Source organism: Mobula birostris, chromosome 15 (assembly GCF_030028105.1).
Source record: "Mobula birostris isolate sMobBir1 chromosome 15, sMobBir1.hap1, whole genome shotgun sequence".
In the NCBI taxonomy this organism is placed as follows: domain Eukaryota; kingdom Metazoa; phylum Chordata; class Chondrichthyes; order Myliobatiformes; family Myliobatidae; genus Mobula; species Mobula birostris.
In genome coordinates this window covers 11576897-11598908 of record NC_092384.1, presented here as the reverse complement: position 1 = coordinate 11598908, position 22012 = coordinate 11576897, and the positions used below count along the sequence as shown (strand labels likewise).

Genomic DNA, 22012 nt, shown 5'->3' with positions numbered 1-22012 from the left:
GCTGGGTTGGACTTGCCCTGTTTTTTGTGTACAGGACATACCTGGGCAATTTTCCACATTGCCAGGTAGATGCCGGTGTTGTAGCTATATTGAAACAGCTTGGCTAGTGGCATGGCAAATTCTGGAGCGCAGGTCTTCAGGACTATTGTCAGGATTTTGTCTGGACCCACTGCCTTTGCTTTGTATCCAGTGCTTTCAGTCGTTTCTTGATATCACATGGAGTGAATTGGATTGGCTGCATACTGACATCTGGGACGCTGGGGACTTCTGGAGGAGGCCAAGCTAGAACATCTACTGGGCACTTCTGACTGATGATTCTCGCAAATGCCTCAGCCTTATCTTATGCACAGGTGTGCTGGGCACCTCTATCATGAAGGATGGGGATATTTGTGGAGTCTTCTACTCTAGTGAGTTGCTTGATTGTCCACCATTATTCATGGCTAAATGAGGCAGGACTACAGTGCATAGATCTGATCTGATCTGTTGGTTGTGGGACCACACAGCTCTGTCTAATACTGGCTGCTTATGGTGTCTGGCATGCAAGTAGTCCTGTATTGTGGCTTCACCAGGATGACACCTCATATTGAGGTATGCCTGGTGATGTTCTCAGCATGCCCTCCTGCACTCTTCATTGAACCAGGTAATGTTAGAGTGGGGGAATATGCCGGGCCATGAGGTTACAGATTTTGGTTGCTGCTGATGGCCCACAGTGCCTCATAGATGCCCAGCCTTGGACTGCTAGATCTGTTCAAAGTATCCCATTTAGCATGGTGGTAGTGCCATACAACATAGTGGAGGGTTTCTTCAATGTGGAGATGGGATTTTGTCTCCACAAATACTGTGCAGTGGTCACTTCTACCAATGCTGTCATGGTAGAGTGGAGTGACATTTGCAATATGGGTTGCAAATGACAGAAATGGACAGAACTCACAGATCTCTCAAGATCTCAGACTACTTTGGGTTTAGATTTATTTTTGCTTGCATAATTCTGTGGTGTCTTTTACATCATGTTTGGTTTATTGGAGGATGTATTTTGAATATGGCTTTATCAATGTTATGTATGTAGTGTAAGGACAATGAATTAATCTGTAATCTGAAACATTTTAAGAGTTATATCATATTTAATATGTTGTAAATAAATACAAAGAAATACAGAGAAGGGCAGTGAATTGGTAACCTTTTACGTAAAGGATAGAAATTGGTCTGTGCCTGCATGTTATTTGTGTTTGAATACTGTTGTAGGAAATCCGCTTTGAGGAACTGAGGACCCTGTCATTGAGCATGGTACGTGAGATGACAGATGAGAGCATCATATCCATTGCGACACACTGCCGGAGCTTGGAATGACTTTCTCTTAGCCACTGTAGCCAGCTAACTGACCAGGGCTTCATTGGTGCTGTCAGCCACCTGAAGAGGCTGAGCCACCTCGACATCTCCTGCCTTGATAAGATCACTGTCCAGTAAGTGCCATACCTGTACTGATCATGTTCACAAATTTATTGTATTCTGCTTGGAAAAAGAACGTTATCTCAGTGGTGACCAAGTATTAGACTATTAACTGGAGTAATTAGCATGGCTCATGATAGCATACCGATTATAGAAGCTGAAAGTTTTGTGTTCAAGTCCCACTCGAGGACAGAATCTTGGCTGATATTTCCACTCAGTAATGAAGTAGTAGTGGAGGTGGTGTCATTTGCATGGAGCATTAAACTCTCTCTAATAAACAGATATTTGATATTACAGCAGCTCTGGTGTCCTGATCAGCACTGCCTCATCAGCAGCACCATTGCAGGTTTTACCTATTTGTTACTGTTCACTGGGCGCTTCTCTGCAAAGTACTTCGCTTTCATTAAAACTTTGCTGGGTGTGGTGGTGCAATTAAGGAGATAGAGATTAGCTTTATTTGTCACGTGTACATTGAAGCATACAGTCAAATGCATTGTTTGTGTCATATCAAATCAATGAGAATTGTGCTGGACTTGCTTCTGGCAGCAGCATAGCATATCCACAACTTACTAAGCCTAAAGGCTGATTTATACTTGTGCGTACCAACTTACGCCGTAGCCTACGCAAGTGGGCTACGCCGTTGTGAGCATTTATACTTGTATGTTGGTGTGTCTGCGTCACTCTGCAATTCGGGCACGTACACACATGTGCACGTCACGCATTTGCACGTCGCGCATGCGCACACACCTGCCCGTGCAAGGCTTCCTGGTCATGGTAGTCTTTCTCGGGGTAAACAAGTTTAAAGCGAGCGTCTTTTTTTGTAACAGTGAAATGTGTCCTCCATAATTTTGGAGGTCTGTAAAGCTTTATGGAAAGCATTGCAGCCAGAGTTCCTTCCCTGCCTTTCAGTCGCCCAGTGGGAAATTATTGCAGTGCAGGAGGAAATGCGATGCTACCAAGCGGACCAATCACAGTTGTTGTGGTCTGCGTTGCCGCGACGCGTAGTTACATTTTGGGAGAGGTGCGCGTCAGGCTACAGCGTAGGGATCCGCGTAGGCACTGCGTAGGTTTCGCAGCTACGCCATACCTATGGCATCGAGTTGACGCACAAGTATAAATCAGCCTTAACTACACATCTTTGCAATATGGGAGGAAGCCCACTTGATCATGTGGAGAACGTATAAGCTCCTTACAGATAGTGGTGAGAATCAAACCCTGATCTTACAGCTGGCTGCTATAATGTGTTCCACTAATGCTATGCTACTGTGTGGCCCTAGATCAAAGTCCTTTACCTTCTTGTTTCCATCTGCGTGTATTAGTAAGGAGTTCAAGGAACTCACGTTTTTACACAGGGTGGCAAGAATGCAAATTTTGCTTTCACATGAGCCTGGGTATGGGATATAAAGTACAACTGGAGACAGAAATGACGTAAAAAAAGCGCAATGTTGCAATTATCATGGGGAATTTCAATATGCAGGTAGATTTGGAAAATCATGTTGGTGCTGGATCCCAAGAGAGGAAAGTTGTAGAATGCCTACAAAATGGCTTTTTAGAGGAGCTTGTGGTTGAGCCCACAATGAGAAAGTCAATCCTGGGTTGGGTGTTGTACAATGAGCCAGTTTTGATTAGGGAGCTTAAGGTGATGGAACACTTAGGAGATAGTGATCTTAGTATGATAGAATTCACCCTGCAATTGAAGAGGGAGAAGATAAAGTCATATACATCAGTATTACAGTGGAGTAAAGGGCGCTATAAAGGCATGAGAGTGGAGGTGGCCGAAGTTGATTGGAAGGGGACATTATCAAGCATGACGGCAGAACAGCATTGGCTGCAGTTTCTGGGGGCAATTCGAAAGGTACAGGATAGATTCATCCCAAAAATGAAGAAGTATTCTAAATGGACGATGAGGTGACCATCAGGACGAAGGGTCTCGGCCCGAAACGTCGACTGTACCTCTTCCTAGAGATGCTGCCTGGCCTGCTGTGTTTACCAGCAACTTTTATGTGTGTTGCTTGAAATTCCAGCATCTGCAGATTTCCTCGTGTTTGCGAAGTTATATAGTCATCTGGTCCAGATGGACTATACCCCAGGGTTCTGAAAGAGGTAGCTGAAAAGATTATAGAGGCATTAATAATGATCTTTCAAGAATACCTAGATTCTGGCAACACACATCAAAGTTGCTGGCCAGGCAGCATCTCTAGGAAGAGGTACAGTCGATGTTTCAGGCCGAGACCCTTCGTCAGGACTAGATTCTGGAATGTTTTTGAAGGACTGGAAAATTGCAAATGTCACTTCACTCTTTAGGAAGGAAAGGAGGCAGAAGAAAGGAAATATAGGCCAGTTAGCCTGATTTCAGTGGTTGGAAAGCTGCTGGAATGAGGTTTCAGTATACTTGGAAGCACATGATAAAATAGGCCAAAGCCAGGATGGTTTCCCATTAGAATAGGCAGGAGAGACAAAGGAGAATAACTGAATATTGTGTTCTTGCAATTTCGGAAGGCCTTTGTCAAGATGCTGCAGATAAGGTAGCTTAACAAGATACAAGAAAGATACTAGCATGGATAGAAGTTGCATTAGCTTCCTGTGACTAGTGGTGTTCTGCAGGGATTGGTTTTGGAACCGCTTCTTTTCACTTATACATCAGTGACTGACTGGATGGTTTTGTGCCCACGATTGTGGATGATATGAAGCTAGATAGAGGGGCAGGTAGTGTTAAGAAAGCAGTAAATCTGCAGAAGGACTTGGACAGATTGGGAAAATGGGCAAAGAAGTGGCAAATGGAATATAGTATTAGGAATTGTATAGTCATGCACTTTGGTAGAAGGAATAAAGGCATAGACTATTTTCTGACCAGGGAGAAAATTCAGAAATCAGAGATGCAGAGGGACTTGAGCAGGATTCCCTAAAGGCTAACTTGCAGATTGAATCGGTGATAAGAAAGGCAAATATAATGTTAACATTCATTTCAAGAGGACTAGAATATGAGAGCAAGAATGTAATGCATTTGAGACTTTATAAGGCATTGGTCAGACTGCAATTGAAATATTGTGAGCAGCATTCGACCCCTTATCTAAGAAAAGATGTGCTGTATTGGAGAGGGTCCAGAGTAGGGGTCGCCAACCCATCGATCGCGATTGACCGGTCAATCTTTGAGACTTTCCCAGTAGATCCCGAAGGAAAATCAAAAATAAATACACAAGTACTGTTGTAATGTGAGCATTATAAAAGTAAGTAATACTAATTAGGATAATGGTAATATAGCAATATTTTTGCTAAAAAGCTGTTTGTAAAGAGAGATTGTTTTCGGGTTGCGGGGGTTTAGTTCCGTTCTTTCTGCCCAGTGCACATGTGTGTAGTTCCCCCGCCATGCACTGCATTTTCAGCGTAGCCTGTGTTGCATCAAAGTGACCAATCAGATTAGATAAGAGTACAGACTGTTGCAAACATCAATATACGGCAGTGGTCCCCAACCTCAGGGCCGCGAAGCATGCAGTGGTGCAGCGGTAGTCGGGATGCACACAGCACATCTTTAAGAAAAAAAGCTGAAATAAACAAGCTAATTAATTAGCTGCCGCCCAGCACGTAAATGTCGGCTCAGATCAGAGACGACGCAATTGGCAATCGCTCGTGATATCCTGATAGCATGGCAGAGGCTCCATGGAAGAAGGCGAAAACATACAAATTCCATCCAGAATGGGAAGAGGAATTTCTGTTTACCTTGGTGAAAGACAAGTGTGTATGTATGTTGTGCCACCAAACACAAGCACTGACTAAAAGAGGGAATCTGGAGCGGCAGGCACCACAACACCAACCACCAGGAATTTAAAAACACCTACCCCCCAAAGAGCACAATTCGTGCCTGGAAAGTTGAGCTGAAATCGGGGTTGAAGGCCTAGCAATCGTTTTCCACAAAACATGCTGCTCAAAATAAGGCTGATATTGAAGCATCATTTCGTGTAAGTCACCTTTTGGCTGAACACAAGAAGCCTTTTACAGATGGTGATTTATTCAAGGAAGCAATGGTTATTACCGCAGAGACTGTTTTTAATGTGTTGTGTACCCCGTATCTGGGTTGCCAAACCAGCGGAAATGGACCACTTAGTTGGAGTCTGGATTACTGGAACTAAGAAAGTTTTATTAAAGAAATAAGTAACACAGTACTCTAATCGTAAGGATATAAATGCAACAGGTTAGCAATGATAAAACCACACATGTACACAGAACTAGGGTAATAGGAATCAAACAAGTTTTATCGCAGTCTAAGGGTAAAATAATCAGTCTCAAGTGATGCAGAGTTCAGTTCAGCTTAGTACAGTTTGCAGCAATCGCTGTTGTGCCGTTGGAGAGAGAGATAGCGAATATGCAATTTCTGATTCAAACAGACCTTTGATGTTCCTCGCAGTTAGCTTTCGGGCGAGTCCTTTTAATGTCTTCTGAGGTCACCGACTGTGACCCCTCCGTTCCGGATACGGTCGTTCTTCCACAGTAAACCCAGCACCCAGGCAAGGGCGGACACACACACCAGGTTCCCACCGATCGTACCTTTTCACCCCGTGCATCTATGGTCGGTCCCGCGATCAGACCTCCAAACTCTCACCAACTTGTGGGGGCACACCGCATTTCCAGGGTCTTGTTATCTCGTGATCTTGTGGTGTCTGTCGTGCCTTAGCGAACCTGTTCCTTTTATCCCCCTGCTGGGGTATCGCCTGTCCATCAAACTTCAAACAGTTCAGGTTCAAAGCAACCGGTCTGTCAATACTCGGAACTGTGTCTCTTTTTGTTAATTTCTCTCCTCTCTCATTAACATTTTGAACGCTTCTCCTTTTGTCTCTCTTATCTCTCTCATCAGCATCAATCTTCTGATAACTTGGTTTTTCGTCACAAATGACTTTAAAAACAAAAACGGCATCACCACCGCAATACGTAATATATGGCTTGGCCCTGCAACAGTAACAAGGAGGGTAGAGTTACCGTCAGAGGACGTGAATATTTTTCACTACAGTTCGATGAATCCCTGGATGTAATGCAAACAGCTCAGCTTGTTGTATTTGTCAGAATGGCTTTCCAGGATTTTACAACAAAGGAGGGCTTCCTCACTCTTTTGCAATTAAAGGAAAGAACGAGAGGTGAGTATATTTACAATGAGTTTAAAAAAAATATGTCCGTGAAAATGACATCCCCATTCATAAACTGGTGGCAATTACTACTGATGGTGCTGAGCAATGCGCAGTGGTTTTATACCAATAAAAGTCAGTGCCTACTTTGGGTCAATTTATCTATGTGAAATTGCATTTTCACAGATGAAAATTGTTAAATCTAAGTACAGGAGCTGACTTACTGACAGATACCTCACTAGGGTTGCCAACTTTCTCACTCCCAAATAATGGACAAAAGTAGCAGTCAAATCCCGGGACATTTATGTTTACCCCGAGAAAGACGACCATGACTATGGAGTCTTGCGCGGGCACCTGTGTGCGCATGCGCGTACATGCCGATTTTTTTTACCCCACGAATCGGTTTTGGCTTAATTTTCATTATTTCTACTTTATATAGGCTGTGTATTTATCATATCATTCCTGCTTTTACTATATGTTAGTGTTATTTTAGGTTTTATGTGTTATTTGGTATGATTTGGTAGGTTATTTTTTTGGGTCTGGGAACGCTCAAAATTCTTTTCCATATAAATTAATGGTAATTGCTTCTTCGGCGTAAAGCATTTCGGCATGAAAAGTTTCATAGGAACGTTCTACCTTAGCAGGGGGAATACGGGACAGTTGGCAACCCTACACTTCACAGACTGTCTCAGACTGACTGCCTGTAGTTATGAGCCAAGTTTCAGGGAACTAGCAGAAAGTATTCAGCCCCAGTCATCACACTGTGTGCAACAGTCAATTTTTATTCATTTATTTTTCGTGTTGAAATAAAATTAAATAATGAAACTTAGAATTAAAGGTGTGAAGTATTGTAATATTCTTAAAGAAAGACAGCTATGGCCTGTTTTATATGCTAGTTACAGTGTTTTCTTGTTTGAATTAATTTGAAAGTTTGACAAAAGTATTTTGCGTAATTCAAATACAATTCACCCAAATAAAAGGCCTCAAATTGGAAGTACAATCTGAGCTGTTTTTTCTGTAAACAATTTAGTAGGTAGATTTTGCCTTTTACTGAGGTCGAGGTAGGGGGTCTTGGGCTTAAAAGGTTGGTGACCACTGGTCCAGAGGCAGTTCCCGCAAATGATTCCAGAAATGAAAGGGTTAATGCATGAGGAGCATCTGATGGCTCTGGGTCTATACTTGCTGGAGTTTAGAAGAATGAGGGCAGATCTAATGAAAACTATTGAATATCGAAAGGCCCCAACAGAGTGCATATGGGGAGGATGTTTCCTATAGTGGGTGAGTCTAGGACCAGAGGGCACAGTCTCAGAGTAGAGGGACGTCCATTTAGAACAGAGATGAGGAGTAGTATTTATAGCCAGAGGGTGGTGAATCTGTGGAACTGATTGCCACAGATGGCTGTGGAGGCCAAGTTATTGAGCATATTTAAAATAGAGATTGATAAATTCTTGATTAGTCAGGTTATGGGGAGAAGGCGGGAGAACGTGGTTCAAAGGGATAATAAATCAGCCATGGAGGAATACTGAAGCAGACCTGAAGGGCCGAATAGCCTAATTCTCCTGTGTCTTATGGTCTTATTAATTAATTGATAGAGGTGACATTGGATGCAGTTCAAAATGCAAAGGAGACAGAAAGGATTGAGAAAATACATTAACACGAGGAAATCTGCAGATGCTGGAATTTCAAGCAACACAAATAAAAGTTGCTGGTGAATGCAGCAGGCCAGGCAGCATCTATAGGAAGAGGTACAGTTGATGTTTCAGGCCGAGACCTGACAAAGGGTCTCTGCCCGAAACGTCGACTTACCTCTTCCTAGGGAAAATATATTGATTACGTAAGACTGGGAAGGAGAAGATTCTTGTGATCCATAATTATTGTATTGACCTGTTGAACAAAATTACATCTTTAAGGTCGAATCAGATTTAGTGATTGTAGTTGTTATTCCTCCTGCTTCTGCCTGTAGGATGTTGGAAGTCCTCTTGAATGAGTGCAAATGGCTGAAAAGTTTGGATGTCTCCATGTGCGGTGGGCTGACTATTGCAGACATCGAACGACTCCAACTGCTTCACCCCACTCTCACCAATATCCAAGCAAGGTGCCTGGGTGAAGCTGACCTGTCCCTGTCTTAGTGAAAAAGACAGAATGCAGAGTTTAAAGAAGAATCGGAGATACAATAGATCCCTGTTATCTCAAGAAACCAAAACCTGGCTTCGAAACTCTGAGAAAGCACTGTGGTTGGTTAGCAAGGTTTGACTTGACTTTTTGTAATGCAAGGGCCAGCCTTCAACTCTTGATTATTCACATGGAGTCAAGGTCAATTTGGTTTAACATATTAGTATGGGGAGATGAGGAAAGGTAGAAGGAAGCTTATGTGGATCATAAATATTTTAAATAATTTAGACTCTCTGCAGGATTGAGTATTGCAATTGCCCTGGCGTATTGCCCCAGCATGGGGATATTTAGCCAAAGTTTCTGATTATTATCCAGTTAGACGCATGTTGTTGAATAATGAAATGTAATTTTCATGGTGCTACACTTAAGACTTGTCAGTCCATTCACTATTTGATTACGGTAAGTTGAAAATGGCACTGAAGGGAGATACTGGAGGGCAATAGGACTCCCAGGAGTTGGTTTTGAGAGAGGGCTTTAAATTCAGTTGTTCTCTAATTACAACTGTTGGTTTTTATTACATGTAAACCTTGTGTCCTATTCAGTATCTTGCATCTTTTAAAAGTTATATTTGCATTTTCAGGTCACTGGTAAATTGTTACTGTACAGTAAGAGTGTCACATTACACACTATTAAAAATGTTGCAACTTCTTGTCAGATTAATTGTAGTAGAAAATTAATGTTGATTTTTTGAAATATTAATTGCTGGCAAGTGAACTCAAAGCTGGGATGGTTTGCTTTTAATGACATCACATATTAAACCCGTACTGTTTTAAATAAAGCTCGTAATCTAAAGTGATTTGTGATAGCCTCTTAGCTTATCTAATGGAGATTTAGACACAATTTACAAACATCAAATGGCAGCTTAGCTGTTAAGGCTTCTGAAACTTACATTTGTCACGAACTCCAAACTTGATCATTGGTAGCGAAAAAACAAGATTCCATGAACCAGAAGGGCTAGGGTAGCAGGTAGATGGGAAAATGATCACTTCCTTCAAGACAGTAACTGTGCTGATTTGGACATGACATAATGCTGTTTTTTTCATTGTTGCTGGCTCAGTACCCTGAAACTCTCCAGCCAAGGGCACTACGTTACTTCATTATGGCAGAAAGGGATGTCACCCTTGCTAAAGATGCTTAAGGCCCAAAAACAAAAGTTTTTTTTAAACCTGGGGAAGTAGAATGCCATACCCTCAGTAGTTCAGTTAAACAATCTATAACTAAACCTTAATCCAAGGACAAAATACTGCGGATCCTGGAAATCTAATATAAAAATGGAATGCTAGAAATAAAGGTCAGGAATCATCTGTGGACAGAGAAACAATTAATGCCAACTCTGTCTCACTCGCCACAGCTGCAGCCTGAGTATTTTTCCATTCTGATTTTAGAACTAAATTGTACTAAGATTCCTGAACTGTGGCTAATGTTGTGCCTTCACTTGAGGGCTGCAAGGACAAGTCGGTTTGGTTGGTGGTCTGTCTGCAAAGGTATAAAGTGATTAGGGATAGTTAACTGTGCTTTGTGCATAGGATATGGTGTCTTATGAATTTTGATTAATGATTTTTATTTTTTTAATCTTATTTAGAGAAACAGCAGAGAGTAACCTCCAATTTAACCCTAGCCTAATTGTGGGACAATTTATAAAGACCAGTTAACTGGCACATCTTTTGACTGTGGGGGGAAACTGGAGCACCGTGGAAAACCCATGCATTCCATAGGGAGGATGTGCAGACCCCTTACAGAAAGTGTTAGAATTGAACTCCCATCTCTAATGCCTAAAATGTAACAGCGTTGCGCTTAACTGCTACATTACGGTGATGAAGATGATTGATGAGGGCAGTGTTGTAGACATACTCAAATGTCTTGCTAATGTCCACATAGGTATGGTCCTACCTTGATTTGGTCCAGAAGGTTAATCAGATGGGGCCAATGGTGAGTTGGCAATTTGGATCCAAAATTGGCTTGGTGATTGAGTCAGATGTTGGGTTTTTCATATTGGTAGCATGCAACTATGGGTATGCCACAGAGATTTTTGCTGGGTCCAGCGTTATATAGAAACATAGAAACATAGAAAATAGGTGCAGGAGTGGGCCATTCGGCCCTTCGAGCCTGCACCACCATTTATTATGATCATGGCTGATCATCCAACTCAGAACACCACCCCAGCCTTCCCTCCATACCCCCGACCCCCGTAGCCACAAGGGCCATATCTAACTCCCTCTTAAATATAGCCAATGAACTGGCCTCAACTGTTTCCTGTGGCAGAGAATTCCACAGATTCACCACTCTCTGTGTGAAGAAGTTTTCCTTAATCTCGGTCCTAAAAGGCTTCCTCTCTATCCTCAAACTGTGACCCCTCGTTCTGGACTTCCCCAACATCGGGAACAATCTTCCTGCATCTAGCCTGTCCAATCCCTTTAGGATCTTATACGTTTCAATCAGATCCCCCCTCAATCTTCTAAATTCCAACGAGTATAAGCCCAGTTCATCCAGTCTTTCTTCATATGAAAGTCCTGCCATCCCAGGAATCAATCTGGTGAACCTTCTTTGTACTCCCTCTATGGCAAGGATGTCTTTCCTCAGATTAGGGGACCAAAACTGCACACAATACTCCAGGTGTGGTCTCACCAAGGCTTTGTACAACTGCAGTAGTACCTCCCTGCTCCTGTACTCAAATCCTCTCGCTATAAATGCCAGCATACCATTCGCCTTTTTCACCGCCTGCTGTACCTGCATGCCCACTTTCAATGACTGGTGTATAATGACACCCATATGTCATCTATATTAACAATTTGGATGAAAATATAGCTGGCATGTTTAGTAAGTTTACAGATCTACAATAGGACCTAGATCGACTGGGAAAGTGGGCCAAGAATTTGCAGATAGATTTTTATCTATGAAAAGCATGCATTTTGGCATTTAAACCAGTGTAGGACTTGCACAATAAACAGCAGGGTCCTGGGGAGTGCCGTAGAACAAATACACCAAGGGGTACAAGTGTATTGTTGCCACTTTCAGGGAACTCATGCGGAAAAGTGGTAAAGGCAACCTTAGGCACTCTTGCATTCATCAGTCAGGGCACTGAGTACAAGAGTTAGGACATTATGTTACATTGTATAAGACATTGATGAGACTACACTGAGTATTAGGTGCAGTTCTGGACACCCAGCTCTAGCAATGGTGTTACTAAACTGTAAAGGGTGCAGAAAATGGGTTCTATTGCGACATTTAAGTACATGGATGGGAGGGGTATGGAGAGCTATGGTCTGGGTCAATGGGACCAGGCTGATAGTTCAGGGTGGACTAGGTGAGCCAAAAGGCTTCTTTCTGTGACTATAACTCTAACATCATTGTGAATCTTATAGTAGGACTAGACAACTTGAGTTTTAAGAAAACCAGGATAGGCCTGATGCTTCCCACCGCCCGCGCCCCCCCCCCCCAACACACAGTGTAGGAGACTGAAAGGTGGTCGTAATAGAGATACATAAAATCAAAAGGGGCATAGATATAGTGAATGGTCACAGGATAGAGGAATCTAAAACTAGAAGGCACTGGTTTAAAGTGAGAGGAGAAAGATTTAAAGGGGACCAGAGAGGCAAGTTTTTAAAATGGAGGGTGGTGGGTATATGGAACAAGCTGCCAGAGGAAGTGGTAGATGCGGGTACAATTACAATGTTTAAAAGATATTTAGACACTTTCCTATCTATGAAAAGTTTATAAGTACATGGGTCAAACTTGGGGCAAATGTGACTATCTCACTTAGTCAACTTGGTCAGTATGGATGAATTGGGCCTAAGGGCTTGATTCTCTGTATTAGTTGATTTTTTTTTTTGTGGCTCCAATCAGCTACTGCATTAGGGTATGCAAAATAATCTGGGATTTCTGCTTTCAAAACCCCACCCTTTGCTGAGAAATGTATGAGCATGGATAAAACCCACTGAGTTTGTGGATTATTTTATGCGGACAAGGGCATTTGTCGGGGCTTCTGTGCAAGGCAGATATCTCACACTATCTGAATGTGATGCAAAAGCACCCTCTAGTTACGTGATGCACATTTCTTACTCCAGATCTGTCAGGGTTGTTTTGTCTTTAAAATTCCACTCTTCTAGCCATTGGTCAGTTTGAGTTCTTTGTTTTCTCCCACTTAAAGCATCTTAGCCTGTGATGGGCGGAAAAAGTAGCAGTGGCTGTATGCACATATAGATTAGTGTTATAATTTGACGGATTCAGGGTAGGGATAGTCCACTGAGATCAACAATTCAAGCAAGTTAAATCTGGCAGCTTTCCACTCTCAATGTCATTGTCTACGTTCCCCTCTGTGCTCTGAGCAGTTGTTAATTTGGAGGCTACAGGTCCATATTGGAGATATACAGGTCCATATTTTGGTTATCTGGTCAATATTGGCTTTGCCCTTTGTAGGAGATTGCAGTGTGCAAAATGGCTGCCTCATTTTCAATGCTACAGCAGTATCCTTTGGGCGTGAAGGCAGCATTGCTTACAGTTCCTTTGGGGTTGTTCGTAGATTGTGATGCAGAGAGAAGGCCTGTGGGGTCAGTACTAGATGAACCAGAGGCAATGTAAGTGCCTACTGCATGAGCGTCCCATTTAATAATGCAAGCTGCCATATTGTGTGGGCAGCCCCCTCTTTCAAACACAGAGACAGGTTACAGAACAGTAGGGACCATAATCTATAGGAAGACATCACCTCTAGGAAGTCCACAGTGATGAAATACAGGAACAGAATCATAGCAGAGCAATGAATTTTATTTTGAAATTGAGGACAAGAACAATTGGTTAATGCCATAGAATATCTATTGATTTTCAGTAGCAGAAAAAATGATTTTCTTACAAAACACGTTGAGACTTTATATACACATACAGTCAAAAATAGCACAAACCCCAAAGCAATAGTGTTGTAAATAAATTAATGAGTCAATAGCAGTAATCAAGTTTGATCCAGTGTATGTCTGGCTGAACACAGATTGTCAGCACCCCTGTGATTGATAGCAGCTGGAACCAATGGCAACCAAAAGCTAGAATCAGCTGACTGAGCAGACTCCTATCACTGAGACTGCAGCACACTATTGAGCTAGGGTGCAGCTTCTTCATTCTGAACTTAATTCTGTTCCTGTAGTCACTTTCCTGAAGGCCCTAACCCTCGCTATGATAGAGATTCTCAGGCTGCCGGTGCTCCTTTATATTCTCACCCACAGAACCTAGGAAGAGAACTTTGCAGGCTATTTGATCACTGAAATAATGCCAAGGTGCAGAAACCAAATGTGAGGTTTCTATTTTGTTCCTGGTGGGCTCTGAGCAATGGGACACCAGACTTTGACCCAGCCCACTGGTTCTACAGGTAGTCAGTTCTACTCTAGGGAATGACAGTGCAATGCCACAGAATTGCATTTCACGCCATGTTTGACATATGGCTCAGGTTTGTCAAGTTACATCCACAGTTTGTAACCACTTGTTAATGGATATGTAGGCTAACTTAGTCTATAATCAAGAAACCTTCTTTGTATCAAATGCCACAAATGCGAGGGTGCATGCTGTTGGTTGACATACTGTGTAATGAGAGAGTACCGGCGATAAAGTTAGAGATCCCATTACATTACAGAGTTCTCCAGTGACTTTCTTCTAACAATGTTACTAAAACAACAGCCTGATTATTTACCACACTGTTTGCTGTAGGCTTAGCGGATGTGTTTCCTACATCACAACAGTGTGGACACAGTTCTGTATAGTACCTTTGAGACATGCTGAGATTAACAAAGATGCTACTGAAATATATGTTTCTTTATACATCACTCCTGTTAATCATTGAGAGCCCTACAGTATGTCCAACAACAGCTCTATATTTTACCCTTCCCACGTCAGAGGTGATTCCCTAAGGGACAGCAGCAATACTTTCACCATAGTTAAAGTAGGATCTACAGTCAGTTGTGTAGACAGCTTGTATTCCCTGGAAAAGAACATGCACTGACTGAGGTATTTCAAGCATCTTAAGGATTTGATGATCTAGCTAGAGAGAAACTTGAATTAGGAATCAAGATGGTTGCATAACTTTGAAATTAGAGCTGGACCTTTTGGAGGGAAAATGGGGGGAGCATTATTTCCACTCCACTATTCTTCCCACAAAAAGAATTTTAGCCACAATTTGAAATTTTCACAAGGATGTGGAACAATTTAAGGAATAACTGGAGCCATCAAGAATGAAACTGACAAGTAAGTAAATCAAGGGATGTGGAACAAATGGATATAGATAAGTGCCTTAAATGAAAGATGGAAGCAGGTTAGAGATCTGTCCTTATGTTCCCATGGGTGGTAGACATCATTGCTTGGATTAGTCATTTCACAAACATGATTAACAACAACATGAAGAGATCATATGCATGGCTTTGGTTTAAAAATTACAAGCCCTGCACATTTTGAAGTCCTCTATTTTAGTCACTTGAACAAAACAGTTTGTACTCTTGCTGTTTCTAAAGCAAAATGTTCAGACAGCTATCTAGCAACCTTTGAAAATAGTCTTAGTTGGCTATTCAACAACAGAAGGACATAGGAAATGACTTATCACCCAATATCTCCTGTGGGGGCGCCCCCCCCACACGCACACCCACATCCAATAGAGATCACCAAGGTTCACAGTTCAAAAGCAGAAACTCTTCCTTCTCCAAAGTTAACTGGAGAATGAAACTGGCTGGAGCTTTTGATTGTTTGTTTGTTTGTTTATTTAGCAATACAGCGTAGAGTAGACCTTTTCGGTCCTTTGAGCCATGCTGCCCTGTCAAACCCAATTAACCCTAACCTAATCACAGGACAATTTACAATGACCAACTGACCTACCTGGTATGTCTTTGGACTGTAGGAGGAAACTGAAGGACCCAAAGGAAGCCCACACATTCCACAGGAAGGACATACAGAGACTCCTGACAGAACGGCACCAGAATTGAACTCCAAGACATCCCGAGCTGTAATAGTGTTCTGCTAACTGCTACACTACCGTGGTGCCCAAGCACAAGCCAGTGCTTGTCCAGCAAACAGACCACAAAACCTAGGATAAAACCCAAGGTTTCCTGGTTTGGACAGCTGAATAATCTACTTGCAGCTCAGTGCAGTTACAGTAAAGCTTTTATCTTGGCCCAAGTTATGCCTCAGAGCAGACTAAACCTGTCCTACAGCAGACCCATGTCCTCAGAACCATTGATTCAGGGACAAGAATGGACAGATTTAAAAGCGCTTTCTACATTAGAGATACACTGCTGAATTTAATTCTGTAAGTCTGACATTAATATTAGAGTCACAGCACAGTAGTAAACACCCAACTCCTGACAGATTTTAGCATGTGTTGGAACCAGCTTAAAATCAACGTGAAAATAAACACTTTCTTGCAGATTTTGACCAGGCTTTGTTCTTTTGGTGAATTCTAGCTAAATACAGCAAAAGCTAGAAATCAGAAGATGAAGTTTAAATTGCTAGAAATATTCAGCAGGTCAGGCAGCAACTGTACAGGGTGCAACAGAGTCAATGTTTCAGGTCCTGAAACATTGACTCTGTTTCTCTTTCCACAGATGCTGCCTGTCCTGTTAAGTATTTCCAACACTCTGTTTACATTTCACTCTGAGAACTTCATAACTTTTTACCTCCTCTTTACCCAAGCACCCTTGTTGCTGTTCCAGTACCCCAGCCCTCAGCCCTGACTTCTGCCAGAATTGGTTAAGCCCAAACACATGATCAAAAAATGCAGACCTTAATCAATACTGATTAACTTAACAAAGCCTAGTTGCACGTCTTGGAATGTTGTGTTACGTTTTCTTGTCAGAAGGGAAATAACTGAAATCTGGCTCTGCCTATCGCAGTACCTCACATAACACAAAACTAATCAGCGTCACAGCATCCGACAAGATCAACCAACTGCTGCATTTCTCCAGCACTATCATCCACCTGAGATCATAGTTTAATTATCAAATTCACAGATCACAAACTTTTGCCCATTTAACTCCCCCCACCCCACCATTAATCAAATTATTTGGCAACAGCAAACCATTCTGTGTCCAACCTCTCTTCCAACTCGTGCAACAATAGTGGTGTGAAAAACACAAGGTTATCATTGCAAGCTGATGATCTTCTTTGAGTTTGGAAGTCATCTAACCAAACGATCCTCCTTTTTTGCTCTCCACAGCTGACATCAGATAACTAAATATTTTCTGCTTGTCACAATTTTACAGAATATTTTACTCCTTTCCCCCTTTCTCCAAGGATCACTCAGTTCTGCTGGCCTGAATGCAATGGGTTGCCTATTGCAATAGCCATTGCCAGCTCAGACATGGAGCGTTGCCTTTTATTGCAGGTACCTTTTCCAATATTGCACAGAAAAATAATTTTGAATCACTGCCTGGGTATAAAACTCTTTCTGTACATGCGTCATATAAAACCCATTTCAATTCTACAATCCTCCACCATCTCCTATCATGATAACAGTGAGGAAGTGCCGGCATGTGTTAATGTGAAGCCATTCTGATGCCTTCAGTGGTCAGTGTGGCTGAAGTCATAGCAGAAGTTGTAATTACTGGGCACACTGGGGATTGGGGGAGCAACATCTGGGACGGAGATGTTCTCCAGGTCCAAAAGGCGCAGTTTGATCTCCATGGACAGCAGGATTTCCAGCTCGCTCTTGGTCTGCTCGCTGTTCAGTTCTTTGCCCAGCAGAACATTCAAGCCATCAGTCCAGAGGCAGAACTGGATAGAGACAGGGATAGAAATAAACATCATTACCAAAAAAAGTTATCAATAAAGAACATGTAATAGGCATTTCTGAACAAAGTGGGGCTTAATGTAAACTAATTCTGAGATTAATGTATGTTCAGAAAGAGGCTTTTGATGGCTGTTTGAGCGTTTTCTCATTGGCTTCGCCCCTGCAATTAACCATATAACATACAGCACAGAAACAGGCCATTTTGGCCCTTCTAGTCCGTGCCGAACTCTTACTCTCACCTAGTCCCACCGACCTGCACTCAGCCCATAACCCTCCATTCCTTTCCTGTCCATATATCTATCCAATTTAACTTTAAATGACAACATCAAACCTGCCTCAACCACTTCTGCTGGAAGTTCATTCCACACAGCTACCACTCTCTGAGTAAAGAAGTTCCCCCTCATGTTACCCCTAAACTTTCTACATTAGAGATACACTGCTGAATTTAATTCTGTAAGTCTGTAAAGTTTTGTCCTTTAACTCTCAACTCATGTCCTCCTGTTTGAATCTTCCTCACTCTCAATGGAAAAAGCCTATCCACGTCAACTCTATCAATACCCCTCATAACTTTAAACACCTCTATCAAGTCCCCCCTCAACCTTCTACGCTCCAAAGAATAAAGACCTAACTTTTTCAACCTTTCTCTGTAACTTAGGAGATGAAACCAAGGCAACATCTTAGTAAATCTTCTCTGTACTCGCAATTTTATTGACATATTTCCTATAATTCGGTGACCAGAACTGTACACAATACTCCAAATTTGGCCTTACCAATGCTTTATACAATTTCAACATTACATCCCATATACTATACTCAATGCTCTGATTAATAAAGGCCAGCGTACCAAAAGCTTTCTTCACCACCCTATCCACATGAGATTCCACCTTCAGGGAACTATGCACCATTATTCCTAGATCCCTCTGTTCTACTGCATTCTTCAATGCCCTACCATTTACCATGTATGTCCTATTTTGATTAGTCCTACCAAAGTGTAGCACCTCACATTTATCAGCATTAAACTCCATCTGCCATCTTTCAACCCACTCTTCTAACTGGCCTAAATCTCTCTGCAAGCTTTGAAAATCTACTTCTATCTTAGTATCTTACTAATCCAATTTACCACCCCATCATCCAGATCATTAATATATATGACAAACAGCACTGGACCCAGTACAGATCCCTGAGGCACACCGCTACACACTGTCCTCCAATCTGACACACAGTTATCCACCACTACTCTCTGGCGTCTCCCATCTAGCCACTGCTGAATCCATTTTACTACTTCCATATTAATGCCTAACGATTGAACCTTCCTAACTAACCTTCCGTGTGGAACCTTGTCAAAGGCCTTACTGAAGTCCATATAGACAACATCCACCGCTTTACCCTTGTCAACTTTCTTAGTAACTTCATCAAAAAATTCAATAAGATTTGTCAAACATGACCTTCCACGGGGGGAGGAGAGAGAACAGTGCACCATGCGTGCGCAGCCCCCCGGTGAAAAATGATATCGTATACGTTAAATAGGGGCCGTGGACAATTCTGATTTGATGGAGACGGACGTGAAATCACAGAGGAACATCTGAAAAAATTTCTGAAACGCCAGTTCGCTGCTGTTGTTACTGCGTGAAAGGGAATCTTTCAGAGGGAAGGCCTCAAAATCCCCAGCTTTGCCTGCTGTTGGCGACCGAGATGGAGGTCGAATCGTTCAGATAGAGATGGCGCTCAGTACTCGGTGTCAGAGAGCTGATCAGAGCTCGAAGTTTTCGGATGACTCAGAGTCGGACTGTGGTCAGATATGGCAGGGAGAGATTTTCTTCCTTCTCCCATCTGCGTGAGATGTGGGACATTTGAGAGACTTTGAACTTTTTACTGTGCTCATGGACTTCTTCATCAAGTTATGGTATTATTGCACTGTTGTAACTATATGTTATAATTATGTGGCTTTGTTAGTTTTTTTCAGTCTTGGTCTGTCCTGTGTTTTGTGATATCACACTGGAGGAAATATTGTATCATTTCTTAATGCATGCATTACTAAATGACAATAAAAGAGGACTGCGTGTCTTCATAATCTAAAAAATCCATGTTGACTGTTCCTAATCAGACCCTGTCTATCCAGATAATTATATACATCAACTCTAAGAATACTTTCCATCAATTTACCCACCACTGACGTCAAACTCACAGGCCGATAATTGCCAGGTTTACTCTTAGAACCCTTTTTAAACAATGGAACCTCATGAGCAATACGCCAATCCTCCGGCACCATCTCCGTTTCTAATGACATTTGAAATATTTCTGTCAGAGCCCCTGCTATTTCTACACTAACTTCCCTCAAGGTCCTAGGGAATATCTTGTCCGGACCCGGAGACTTATCCACTTTTATAGTCCTTAAAAGCGCCAGTACTTCCTCTTCTTTAATTGTCATACTTTCTATAACTACCCTTCTAGTATCCTTTACCTTACACAATTCAATATCCTTCTCCTTAGTGAATACCGAAGAAAAGAAATTATTCAAAATCTCCCCCATCTCTTTTGGCTCTGCACATAGCTGTCCACTCTGATTCTCCAAGGGACCAGTTTTATCCCTCACTATCCTCTTGCCACTAACATAACTGTAGAAACCCTTTGGATTTATTTTCATCTTACTTGCCAAAGCAGCCTCGTATCTTCTGTTAGCTTTTCTAATTTCTTTCTTGATTCTTTTTACAGTCTCTATATTTCTCGAGTACCTCATTAACTCCAAGCTGCCTGTATTTATTGAAGATCCCTCTCTTTTTTCGAACCAAGTTTCCAATATCCCTTGAAAACCTCTCTCAAACTTTTAACCTTTCCTTTCAACCCAACAGGAACATAAAGATTCTGAACCCTCAAAATTTCACCTTTAAATGACCTCCATTTCTCTATTACATCCTTCCCATAAAACAAATTGTCCCAAGCCACTCCTTCTAAATCCTTTCGCATCTCCTCAAAGTTAGCCTTTCTCCAATAAAAAAATCTCAACCCTGGGTCCAGTCCTATCCTTCTCCATAATTATATTGTAACTAATGGTATTGTGATCACTGGACCCGAAGTGCTCTCCAACACATACCTCCGTCACCTGCCCTGTCTCATTCCCTAACAGGAGATCCAACACTGCCCCTTCTCTAGTTGGTACCTTTATATATTGCTCCAAAAAACTACCTTGCACACATTTGACAAACTCCAAACCATCCAGCTCTTTTACAGAATGGGCTTCCCAGTCTATGTGTGGAAAATTAAAATCTCCCACAATCACAACCTTGTGCTTACAGCAAATATCTGCTATCTCCTTACAAATTTGCTCCTCCAGTTCTCGGTCCCCATTAGGTGGTCTATAATACACCCTTATAAGCATCACAACACCTTTCCTATTCCTCAATTCCACCCAAATAGCCTCCCTAGATGAGTCCACTAATCTATCCTGCTAGAGCACTGCTGTTATATATTCTCTGACAAGCAATGCAACACTCTTGCCCCTCCTATTCTATCACACCTGAAGCAATGAAATCCTGGAATATTTAGTTGCCAATCACACCCCTCCTGCAACCACGTTTCACTAATAGCTACAACATCATATTTCCAGGTATCAATCCATGCTCTAAGCTCATCCACCTTTCTTACAATGCTCCTAGCATTAAAATAGATGCATTTAAGAAACTCTCCACCTCCCACTCTCTGTTTATCCTTAATGGAGCAAACAACTTTGTTATCTTTTTCTTCCTTTTCTCCTACATCAACCTCCCCTCTCCTAGTCTCCTTAATTTGATTCCCTCCCCCCAACCATTCTAGTTTAAAGTCACCTCAGTAGCCCTTGCAAATCTCCCCGCCAGGATATTGGTCCCCCTAGGATTCAAGTGCAACCCGTCCCCTTTGTACAGGTCACACCTGTGCCGATAGTGGTCCCAATGATCCAAAAACCCGAATCCCTGCCCCTGCTCCAATCCCTCAGCCACGCATTTATCCTACATCTCATTGCATTCCTACTCTCACTGTCGCGTAGCACAGGCAGTAATCCCGAGATTACTACCTTTGCGGTCCTTTTTCTCAACTCCCTTCCTAACTCCCTATATTCTTCTTTCAGGACCTCTCCCCTTTTCCAACCTATGTCATTGGTACCTATATGTACCACGACCTCTGGCTCCTCTCCCTCCCACTTCAGGATCTCTTGGACGCGATCAGAAACATCCCGGACCTTGGCACCAGGGAGGCAAACTACCATCCGGGTCTCTGGACTTCGTCCACAGAATTGTCTATCTGACCCCCTAACTATTGAGTCCCCTATTACTACTGTCCTCCTCTTCCGTTCTCTACCCTTCTAAGCTACAGGGCTGGACTCTATTCCGGAGGCACGGCCAGTGTTGCTTCTCCCAGGGAAGCTGTTCCCCCCCCCCCCAACAGTACTCAAACAGGAGTACTTATTGTCAAGGTACTCTCTATTACCTGATTCTTCCTATTCCCCCTACTAACCATGAAATGTTTAAATATTTAAAATTAAATATCCATGAAA

At 42.3% G+C, this 22012-nt stretch overlaps 2 protein-coding genes across 5 annotated transcripts in view; one reads left to right on the top strand and one right to left on the bottom strand.

Annotated features, from left to right (window-relative positions):
- The window catches only part of fbxl9 (F-box and leucine rich repeat protein), a 46145-nt gene extending 36637 nt beyond the window's left edge, over positions 1–9508 (top strand). The window contains 4 exon segments of the mRNA XM_072279291.1: positions 1243–1460; positions 6296–6461; positions 6508–6572; positions 8524–9508. Coding sequence (XP_072135392.1) covers positions 1243–1460; positions 6296–6461; positions 6508–6572; positions 8524–8689 — 615 coding nt within the window. The 3' untranslated portion in view covers positions 8690–9508.
- Positions 9509–13482: 3974 nt separating this feature from the next.
- elmo3 (engulfment and cell motility 3) overlaps positions 13483–22012 on the bottom strand; it is a 160701-nt gene continuing 152171 nt past the window's right edge. For all 4 annotated transcript variants that reach the window (XM_072279316.1, XM_072279315.1, XM_072279318.1 and 1 more), the window contains one exon: positions 13483–17468. In XM_072279316.1, the coding sequence (XP_072135417.1) occupies positions 17256–17468 (213 nt within the window). In that variant the 3' untranslated portion in view covers positions 13483–17255. The remainder of the gene's footprint in view (positions 17469–22012) is intronic.